The sequence below is a fragment of the Littorina saxatilis genome, linkage group LG8 (assembly GCF_037325665.1).
Source record: "Littorina saxatilis isolate snail1 linkage group LG8, US_GU_Lsax_2.0, whole genome shotgun sequence".
In the NCBI taxonomy this organism is placed as follows: Eukaryota; Metazoa; Mollusca; class Gastropoda; order Littorinimorpha; family Littorinidae; genus Littorina; species Littorina saxatilis.
In genome coordinates this window covers 2198142-2209674 of record NC_090252.1, presented here as the reverse complement: position 1 = coordinate 2209674, position 11533 = coordinate 2198142, and the positions used below count along the sequence as shown (strand labels likewise).

General features: G+C 47.3%; 1 protein-coding gene across 1 annotated transcript; it reads right to left on the bottom strand.

Annotated features, from left to right (window-relative positions):
* Positions 1 to 222: 222 nt before the first annotated feature.
* Positions 223 to 10071, bottom strand: LOC138973889 (uncharacterized). The gene is made up of 7 exons (XM_070346584.1): positions 8290 to 10071; positions 7483 to 7685; positions 7178 to 7365; positions 2784 to 3078; positions 1677 to 2026; positions 1306 to 1461; positions 223 to 842 (listed from the first exon to the last, which is right to left on the bottom strand). The coding sequence occupies exons 1-7, from the start codon at positions 9073 to 9075 to the stop codon at positions 223 to 225; spliced, it is 2598 nt and encodes an 865-aa protein (XP_070202685.1). The 5' UTR covers positions 9076 to 10071.
* Positions 10072 to 11533: the final 1462 nt, after the last annotated feature.

Below are 11533 nucleotides of genomic sequence, written 5' to 3'. Positions count from 1 at the left end.
TTGTTCTGGTGGTGGTGGTGGTTGTTGTTGTTGTTGTTGCTGTTGTAGTTGTTGTGGTGGTGGTGGTGTTGTTGTGGTGGTGGTGGTGATCGAGGTGGTGGTGGTGGTCGTCGTGGTGGTGATCGAGGTGGTGGTGGTCGTCGTGGTGGTGGTGGAGGTTGTGGTGGAGGTGATGGTGAAGCTCACGGTAGTGGTGGTGACGATGGTGATGATGGCGGCATGTCACGACAAGACACACTTACTGTCTCTCCTCTTTTTGGCGGAGGTGGTGGTCGTCGTCGTCGCTGGTGGTATTGGTGGTCGTTGTGGTGATGGCGGTGGTAGTGGTTGTTGTATTAGGTTGTGGCGTGGGGTGGTTGTAGTGGTGGGGGTAGTGGTTGTTGTAAGGGATGGCGTGGTGGTGGTGGTGACAGGAGGCGTGCGGACCATGATGAGCTGTGTGGTGCAGCGTGATACTGCATTCAGCCTGTCATGAAGATCAGTCATCTCATCAGTCCTCCCTACATCATCATCATCACTCTGACCTCTGCCCTGTAACACGGCCACCACGCGCCGCTCCAGGCCTTGCACACAGCCATACACCGCTACTGTCACTGTGTCCGTTGCCGCCACCGCCACGTCCTGCACAGCTCCCTCCCACCTCGCCCTGTTGTGTAGGAAGTCTTGACTCCCCAACACACTCACCGGTACACCTGCATCCTTCAGTCCCTGCACCACGCCGCTAGCTGGTGACGTCACCCGCCCTGCCTCATCCGTGACGTCATCCTGTAGATCGTCGCTTCTGGTCAGGACGAACACGTCGCGGTAGCTCAGCCGGGAGGGACTGTTGGCGACGCTGCACCCTGCGTAGAAAAAACCGTTGGAACAGTTAGACAGTCCTGTCTGATAAATAGTCATGTATGTTAGCAAACATTCGTTACATTTTAAGACACAACCTATCCGTGTATTTGTTTTCTCAAACACACACACACACCACCCCCCCCCCCCCCCCTATCACACACACGCAGCATACACACTAGCTTTATAAAATCACCACAAAGTGTGTACATTTTAGACACATACAACAACACTTCGACGTCATGACGTAATTTTGCAGTTTACGTCAATAAAAATGACGTCATTTTTCTCCCTGCAGACTGACCTGACTTAGGATTTGATTGAAATTTTAGTTCTTTTGAAGTGAGCGAAGACTTTTCAATATATTCTCGAGAGGGTGGGGGCGGGGGCGAGGGGGAGGGTGGGGGGGGGTGGGGGGTGGGGGGGGGTGGAACGAGAAGGTTCCCATTATAGAACGAGAAGGTTTACCCCTCAACTCAAACCTGCCACAATCATCATCATCATCACCACCACCACCACCACAACCATCATCATCATCATCATCATCATCATCATAACCAACATCAACACCACCTCCAACATCATCACCATCATCGGCGCAACTCGTGTGCGACCCTGACACACCTTTTGGGTAAATTCACATAGTGCAATATCATATTTGCTTGTATCCCTTTTATGTTTTATGTTTTATGTGTGCCGTCCTATACAATTGTTGTTATAATCGTTTACAGGCAGACAGGGTGTGCCGAAGAAAAATTTCCATTTTTATGTAATATTTTAATGGACAATAAAGTGCTGTTATTGTTATTGTTATTGTTATCATCAGCTACACAACTTACCCACACCCAGACGGCGCAGCACGACAGCAATATCCTGACCACACTGTGCGCAGTCCAACGGCCACCGACCTGTGTGATCGTTGCCATGGTGACTCAGCCGTATAACGTTCAGCCCGTCCCCAGGGGCAGGCACGTCGCTGTCGCTGTAGTCGTGGACATTAAACCTGTGAATCGCGGGCTGTATTTCACGCAGGATGGCGGGCGCCGAGCGGAGGGGGACAGTGAACACCTGTGTCTGCAGTGCTGGGGGTATGTCGCAGTTATCAGTACCGGCACACCACAGGTACAGGTGTGGTACTTGCTGCGCTAGGCGTGTTACAAGGTGTGTGTGACGGGGACCAGGCGTCTGGCTGTGACACAGAATGGAGACATGTTGTTAGAGATGTGTGTCTCACTCATAGGAAACATGTTGTTAGAGATGTGTGTCACACTCATATGAGACATGGTGTTAGAGATGTGTGTCACACTCACATGAGACATGGTGTTAGAGATGTGTGTCACACTCACATGAGGCATGCTGTTAGAGATGTGTGTCTCACTCACATGAAACATGTTGTTAGAGATGTGTGTCACACTCATATGAGACATGGTGTTAGAGATGTGTGTCACACTCATATGAGACATGTTGTTAGAGATGTGTGTCTCACTCATATGAAACATGTTGTTGGAGATGTGTGTCACACTCATATGAGACATGGTGTTAGAGATGTGTGTCACACTCACATGAGACATGGTGTTAGAGATGTGTGTCACACTCACATGAGACATGCTGTTAGAGATGTGTGTCTCACTCACATGAGATATGATAAGCTTATAACAGTTGTCCGCAAAATATGTCACTTAATAGTTTACCATAATTACGTCTTTAGGATTTTACGCACATTGTGGTTATAACAACATGCAATTCCAGGCATACAGGGTGGTGCGAGTTACATCAATGAGACATCTCTCACTCTTCCTCTTTCACACACACACACACACACACACACACACACACACACACACACACACACACACACACGCACACACACACACACACAAACACACACACACAGACACACACACACACACACACACACACACACACACACACGTATGAACACAAACCTGCTGTCAAAGCTCGCCTCGTCGATCAAGACGTGTAGGTGGCCGTTTTCCACACATGCCAAGAGGTCGGTGACTGCCTGCTCGACATCCGCCTCCCTGTCCCAGATATCGTACCGGTGGTACGACACGCTGCCTGGTGTCAGGGAAGGCGTCGGGCCCGCGCTCAGCGACATCTCCAGCTGTTGTTTGATGGATGTGCTGACGGCCCGGGTGGCGTACCGTGTTGACAGGACGTGCACATCGTGCCCCTCTCGCAGCCACCGCAAGCCTTGCAGCACCAGCCCAACCGTCTTACCTGTTGGAACACAAACAATAGTAAAGTTCATATATTGCAGGACAGTGTGAAAACAAGGCAGTGCTACACGTAGAGACGACTTGCACATCGTGACCCTGGTGATAGGGAAGATGTAGGCCCGCGATCAGCCACCTCAACCCAGGGGCGGATCAGTTCATTTTATGGGGGGGGTTTCCAAAAGTATATTGTGAAGATATGGGTGTGAAGGCGCGAAGCGCCGAGCCGACGGCGCAAAGCGCCTAGCTTGCTAGGGGGGTCCGGGGGCATGCCCCCCCGGAAAATTTTGTAAAAAAGGATGCAAAATGGTGCAATCTGGTGCATTTTGAGGATGATCATTACCAGTTTCAGGCAGCAGATTTTGTCACTGATTAATACCCCAAAAAAACACCATTTAAAAAAAAAAATTTTGGCTGGGGGGGGGTTTCCGGAAACCCCTGAAACCCCCCCCTCGTCCGCCCCTGCAACCCCTGCACTACCTGTCTTACCTGTTGGAACAGAAAATATATCAAGGTTAATGTTGTGCAAAACAATGTAAAAACAAGGCAGTGTTACACGTAGAGACGACATGCACATCGTGACCCTGGTGATAGGCCCGCGATCAGCCACCTCAACCCCCTCAGTACCTGTCTTACCTGTTGGAACAGAAAATATATCAAGGTTAATGTTGTGCAAAACAATGTAAAAACAAGGCAGTGACGCACGCAGAGACGACTTGCACATCGTGACCCTGGTGATACGATCAGCCACCTCAACCCCTGCAGTACCAGACCTGTCATACCTGTTCACACATTAAATATGACCTAAACAATGTACATGTATTACAATGCAATGTGAAAGGAAGGCTCTGTTACATTGAGTCCGTTTCACCAGTTACACGCGAAACACAGCATCAGGAACATAGCAATAAGCATAACAACATGGATATAACTGCCAAGAACATTCTTATTTTAGAAAATTACATTTCCTGGAGACTAAATGAACAAACTTTTCTCCGAGTCAGCTGGATGCCTTTCCCTCAGTTGACACATTTTGGATGGAATCAGACAACACACACAGCGTGCACAAACCGTCCTCCAACAAAACTAGAACCTTCTGGTACGATGACGATAAAGTAAAACTTGACAAAAAAACGTCATACACATCGCGTCATTTATTCGACTAAGACGTCATTTGAGAAAACTAGCTGGCATCAAGCACTGTTATGGGGCTGTCACACTATCACGTATAGCAGTAACTTATGCCGACTTATAAGAATTTTCATCGAAACGCGGGAGTACGTTTGACATAAGTTAGGTGTAGGTTTCTTATAAATAGTAATACGTTAAAAGCACGCTGGTATAAGCTGGCATACGTTGTTGTATGCTGAGACCGAGAACAAAAATTTGAACATGTTCAACATTTGTGGACGTATGCCGACGTACTCTTCATACGTTAGGCATACGCTAGACATACGCTACGCATATGTTAAATACGTTACAGGTAGTTTACTCATACGTCGAGCTACGTTGAGATACGTCGAGATACGCTAGCAGGAAGGTGTACCATGCAGCTAACTTATGATCGATAACCTATTACAGTAGTAACTTACTTGTAACCTATGTCTTACCTATATCTAACGTATTCCAAGCATGTCTGACGATCGTGTAACTTATTGAACGTGTCGCTACCGTACAACTAGCGTATGATTGGCGTGTTGCTGTCCCTGTATATAAATGGCTCTTCCTCTGCGGCTCTTGGTAGCAGTCTGCTTCTTCGGACCCATGTTGGTTGCTCGCACAGTGTGAAATGATGTTCTGTCTGAGATTGACGCAATATTTATTGTGATTGTCACGTGATCGTTCGAAACACGCCGATCCCGCTGCGCATAGGTTTCTCATAAGTTACTTATACGTTGGGCATAAGGCGAGGCAGACATACGTTATAATACGCTATCATAAGTTTTATATAAGTTAGTGATGTGTTTCAAATAAGTTAGACGTACGCTATGAATACGTTATGCATTAGTCAAATTTAGATGCTTTTTTTTCGACGTATGCCAACGTATTGACGTTTTTTTGGTACTTTTCATACGCTATAGACATAAGTTTTTCTAAAACGCTAGAGTGTGACAGCCCCATAAGGAAATCCGAAACATTGTTTTGTCAGTATCGTTTGCCGCAACAACAGCGACGACAATAATTATTGTTGTTGTTCACGATGATCTCACTCATTTCTCATTACTTTATTGTCCCATCGCTGGGAAATTCGGGTCGCTTCCTCCCAGTGGAAAGCTAGCAGCAACGGAGTCGCGCTACCCAGGTGTCTGCGTGTTTAGGTGTATTCGGCCACCTGCACTTATGGCAGAATGACCAAGGTCTTTTACGTGCCATTGTGATGACACGGGGGTGGGACATGGCTTCCGTCTCTGGGTCTGCACATAAAGTTGACCCGTGTCCGTCCCGGCCCGAATTCGAACCTGCGACCTTTCGATCACAAGTCCAGTGCTCTACCAACTGAGCTACTGATGATGATGATGATGATGATGATGATGATGATGATGATGATGATGATGATGATGATGATGATGATGATGATGATGATGATGATGACAGCACCCTTCACACACATGTCAGCAGGTGTACGGTGTAACATCATTCACGTCCTGTCCTACTAGTGATGTTCACATGTGCGACTTTCAGCCAATTTTGAAACGATTTTTGTCAATGAGAAGCAGGCATGGGAATTGTCTGCCAAAAGGCACATTTTCGCCGTTTTTTTAATTTTGTTTGTTCCGCCGTAAAAGCTAAAGTGTCCGCCGAAAAAATAAATCGGGGAGGCAAAAATGGTTCTGAAAACTGAATTTAATGGCATCCTTGGAGCTCAGATGACACCAAAGTGCACAATTTGGGTTCTTTGGAGAACATTTTTTCCGGGGGGGCATGCCCCCGGACCCCCCTAGTAAGGCTAGGCTCTTCGCGCCGTTGACTTTGAGCTTACTTACACATTTTCAGCCTTTTTTACTTTTTCAATTCCCATGCCTGGAGAAGGCAGACAATAGTTGGTGCAGCAAAATAATCGCGATGTTAACCATGTAAAAAGACAACCCCCATTTTGTTCAATTGCCAGCAGGCTTCTGGTCGAGAAGAAACTCCCGTTGAAAACTGTCACGCGACTTTGAACAAAGACCCTAAATACAGGGCGTTTGCTCATCCTGAACTCAGGTCAAAATGAGTTCGGCTCATTCTCTCCCCGACAGGATGCCTTGAGTTTCCTTGTCTGGCAAGGAAACCGATATTTTTACATATTTAGAGCTTTTTGTAATGTATTATTGATATAAGCAGATTCACGATCGTCGATAATGATTTTTCATAGTGTTTTGATATGTAGGACAGTTTCAAGCGAGCTATTTTTCGCGGCTGTATTTACTGTGCAAACAACTCTAAATATGGCAAAAGTGTCACGTGATAATCAACCGTTTGGTGTCGGCGCTAACTGGAGCAGACGATTTTTTCTGTAACCAGTTGACAGTGATGAAACCATATATTACGGTCTCCTTCCGGCAGCAGTCCCAAAATTTCGACTTGTTTTGACCTTAGAACGATGTCTTTATCATAACTGTGAAGAACAGAACGGAGATCACTGTCGAAGTCGGCCAATCTGCAATCATTTTCGTCTCGCGAACACTGATCTCAAATTTAGATCAGTGGTCGCGAAAACCATATGGGAGATAACTCTGTATTTTTGTTTTGATATATTCGCGTAGGACTGTAGCGTCCGGTCAGGGACAGAATGAGCCGAACTCTTGACCTGAGTTCAGGATGTGAACAGCTTTTTTTGGAGGCTTAATTAGTTTGCAGAGTGCGCATAGGAGACTGAACCTTGTTATAGTAGAAGGCCACAGAGCTAAATTTAGTGTTGCCAGCACAAGAAACTAGAGCTGCATCTGCCGCACGCCGATGTTAGTCTTTAACGCGAAACAGACGGCTGAGCTTTAGTGTTCCATCTTCCTTCGACAAAAAATCGTTAAGAGAACAGTCCTAAATCGGCAGCAAGACCAACAACAACAAACAAACAAAATAAGAAACAAACAATCTAGTCAGAGAAGCTGTGAGCTTGTCACCTGTTCCTGGCGCTCCCGTAATGTAGACCAGTGGCGGGTCTTTGCTCATCAGGTCCAGCTGTTGCAGGGTCAGAACCAGAAGTGCCAGCCTCCGCCCCAGTTCCGCCACCGCCTGGCCTGCCGTCCGCACCTCCACACGGACACCGTTGTAGCAGGGTACAGACACCGTGGTGGCCGGACCAACAAACCTGTAACAGAAACAATTAAGATAATGATAAATTATAATTAATACTCAAACGTCGAATACCAACATTGTTTCAACACTGTGCATGTGACGAAACTGACATGGATGTCATTTCTCTCACCTGGCTACGATGTCCAGGTAAAGTTGATCAGTGAGCCGAGTGTCCACAGTACAGGCCATCCTGTGTTGCCACCAGGTGCTCAGCTGTGATAACACGGCGGGTGTCACGTGCCAGTACGATGCAGGCTGGGACAGTTGGTCAGAGCAACAGCACAGCTTCAGGGCCTCCGCTGTGTTGGCGGCACCCAGGCTCTGACACACCACCTGCAGCAGAGACATACATGTACAGTACGTAATACTTTATCTTTGTGTGGGACACAAGTATAATTATTTCCTTGGTTGAAACTGACAAAACATCCATCAGTGTGACTATGTGCGCACACTCTCGCGTGTGTGTGTGTGTGTGTGTGTGTGTGTGTGTGTGTGTGTGTGTGTGTGTGTGTGTGTGTGTGTGTGTGTGTGTGTGTGAGGCAGCAATTGTAAATGTACTGAGACCAGCACACACTCTCTCCCTGTGTCTCTATCTCTCTTTCTTTCTCTTTATTCTCTCGCTCTCTCTCTCTCTCTCTCTCTCTCTCTCTCTCTCTCTCTCTCTCTCTCTCTGTCCCTAGCTCTGTCTCTCTTGTCTGTCTGTGTGTCTGCCTCTCCCTCCCTCCCTCCCTCTCCCTCTCTCTCTCTCTCTCTCTATCTCTCTCTCTCTCTCTCTCTCTCTCTCTGTCCCTAGCTCTGTCACTCTTGTCTGTCTGTGTGTCTGCCTCTCCCTCCCTCCCTCCATCCCCCCCCTCTCTCTCTCTCTCTCTCTCTCTCTCTATCTTTCTCTCTCTCTCTCTCACTCTCTCTCTCTTTCCCTCTCTCCCTTTCTCGTTACCTGTTCCAACTGTTCATCGTTGTCCAAGACTCGCTCTAACTGAGCACTGCTGATGTAAGGCAGGAAGAGAGTTTTCTTGACAGTCATGCAAGGTCCGATGTCACTCACAAGGTGCCTCACCACTCTCTCCGACTTGTCCAGCTGCTTGACCGCTTGCTTCACCTTCTGGGCAAGGAAAGGATCGGCCGGAGGGACTGTCTCGTTCGAGGCACCTTTGGTTTTCCCCACAGACTTGAGCTCTCCGATCAGAATGCCGTGCTGGCGGTGGATCAAAAGAAAGTCAAAATCGCCCTGACGATCTTGTGCTAAGTCTTTGGGTCGTGGGAGCTGTTTCGCGGCCGCGGCATAGGCAGGCTGGTTGAGGTAGCTGCCGAACTGTAGCTGAGACAGGATGAACATGGCCTCGTGACGACTGTCGCCAAGCTCCTGCAGGTTTAGCATCACGTGGTTCTGGGCAAAGTCATCCCGTATGTCGCTCTCCTGCACTCTTTCTGGCGCGAGATGTATCTGTGACAGTGACTCCTGGGTCCACATGCTGTGCTGTGATGGCGGGATGAAGTGGCGACGGGACGGGGGAGCTGTGTGCACAAGGGCGCCACCAGTCGGACAGTCTGGCAACACAAGCACGGGCTCACCGGTACCGGGTGCAGTGCCCCTGAAGTAGGGCACCCTGTTGAACTGTACCGGCGGCACACAGTAGGTACGGGTGAGAGCGTCAGGGTAGAGTGACGTCACGATCTGCCGCCAGGGCTCACCCTGTGCCTGTTGCGAGTTTCTGACTGCCATGGTCTCGGGTTCAACCCTTCACTCAATGTGACCTGCGCGCTTTGTTGCTTTTGGGAACGACAGAGAGCTACCCGCGTTGTGCTGCTGGTTATGATCTACAATTTGTCTTTCCCTTACACCCGGTTAGAGAATCCCTTACACCCGGTTAGAGGATCAGTCCAGGTTCACAATGTCCTGTTCTGCTGGTTTTGATCAACTACTTGTCTTTCCCTTACACCCGGTTAGAGAATCTCTCACACCCGGTTAGAGTATCAGTCTCAACTCATTTCCTGTTCTGCTTGTTATCACGCTCAGTGACAGAATCCCGCACGTCTGGTTCCCCTATTGCGCACTGGGTACATCTTCAAACAAAGTGTTCCAGGTTTTCACCACACAACGTGTCATGAATGCAGAGTGTGGCGTGCTGTGTGTTACTGACCGAGGTCGGGTGTGGCTCGCTAACACGGCTCAATACGAATGTCACAGACAGGCTGACTTCACTGTCACTCACACAAGTCAAGTTTCACAGACTGTCACTGACACAAGTCATTTCTCACAGACAGGCTGACTTCACTGTCATTGACTCACACAAGTCAAGTTTTACAGACTGTCACTGACACAAGTCATTTCTCACAAACAGGCAGACTTCAATGTCAATGACACAAGTCAAATTTCACAGACTATCACCGGCACAAGCCATTTCTCACAGACAGGCTGACTTCACTGTCACTGACACAAGTCAAGTTTCACAGACTGTCACTGACACAAGTCAAGTTTCACAGACTGTCACTGACACAAGTCAAGTTTCACAGACTGTCACTGACACAAGTCATTTCTCACAGACAGGCTGACTTCACTGTCACTGACACAAGTCAAGTTTCACAGACTGTCACTGACACAAGTCATTTCTCACAGACAGGCTGACTTCACTGTCACTGACACAAGTCAAGTTTCACAGACTGTCACTGGTACAAGCCATTTCTCACAAACAGGCAGACTTCAATGTCAATGACACAAGTCAAATTTCACAGACTATCACCGGCACAAGCCATTTCTCACAGACAGGCTGACAACACTGTCACTGACACAAGTCAAGTTTCACAGACTGTCACTGACACAAGTCAAGTTTCACAGACTGTCACTGGCACAAGTCAAGTTTCACAGACTGTCACTGACACAAGTCATTTCTCACAGACAGGCTGACTTCACTGTCACTGACACAAGTCAAGTTTCACAGACTGTCACTGACACAAGTCATTTCTCACAGACAGGCTGACTACACTGTCACTCACACAAGTCAAGTTTCACAGACTGTCACTGACACAAGTCATTTCTCACAGACAGGCTGACTTCACTGTCACTGACACAAGTCATGTTTCACACACTGTCACTGACACAAGTCATTTCTCTCAGACAGGCTGACTCCACTGTCACTGACACAAGTCATGTTTCACAGACTGTCACTGACACAAGTCAGTTCTCACAGACAGGCTGACTTCACTGTCACTGACACAAGTCAAGTTTCACAGACTGTCACTGACACAAGTCAGTTCTCACAGACAGGCTGACTTCACTGTCACTGACACAAGTCATGTTTCACAGATTGTCACTGACACAAGTCATTTCTCACAGACAGGCTGACAACACTGTCACTGACACAAGTCAAGTTTCACAGACTGTCACTGACACAAGTCATTTCTCACAGGCAGGCTGACTTCACTATCACTGACACAAGTCAAGTTTCACAGATTGTCACGGACACAAGTCATTTCCCACAGACAGGCTGACTTCACTGTCACTGACACAAGTCAAGTTTCACAGACTGTCTTAAGAGAAGAAGATGGTTTGTTGAATTTGATTGACCATAAAGTTTACGCAGCAGCCGTTTCGTCTGTCCACAAACATATATTGCCTTCCCATTTGGATTGTTATCCCATACATAAAACAATTTAAGTCTTTACATAAATTTGGTTATGACCTGGTTCAGCTGAGACCTCCGTAAGACAATCGGAAAAGATAATTTGGTCGCTTTTCTGTAGAAAGTCAAACCTACGATAATTCAAGGGAGTTAAACCTCCCTACTTCCTTTTCCGTCTTGAACGCAGCGCGAGAAGACGTGTTTTTCGCGGACGAAAATTATATCGCCTTCGTGTGATATTTTTGGTCAACATCGACTCACTTGACGGTATTGTACGGTGGTATTTATGTTAATAGCGTGTTGTCAGCCTATTATTTTAACAATAGCTTCAGGTGTATGAAAAATTTAGTTGAAAGTAGCCTACACACAGCATGCTTCTCAGTCAGCGTACTTCTACTGGTACGCCACCTTCACTGAAAAACAGAATTGTCACGAATGATATTTTCTTTATGGTATGGTACGTTGCCAAGAAAGTCCCTTGCGTGTTGCAAGGTTATCAACTTAATAACTGGTGTGTGCGGAAAGTTGTTTTTCATCAGCATTATGTTAGTAAATCAACAG

Excerpts from the sequence above, each read along its gene's own strand:
- LOC138973889 (XM_070346584.1), bottom strand. The coding sequence starts at position 9,075 with ATGGCAGTCAGAAACTCGCAACAGGCACAGGGTGAGCCCTGGCGGCAG. Across the intron at positions 7,686-8,289 it reads ACGATGAACAGTTGGAACAG|GTGGTGTGTCAGAGCCTGGG; the intron begins GTAACGAGAAAG and ends TCTCTGCTGCAG. Across the intron at positions 2,027-2,783 it reads GAGGCGAGCTTTGACAGCAG|CCAGACGCCTGGTCCCCGTC; the intron begins GTTTGTGTTCAT and ends TCTGTGTCACAG.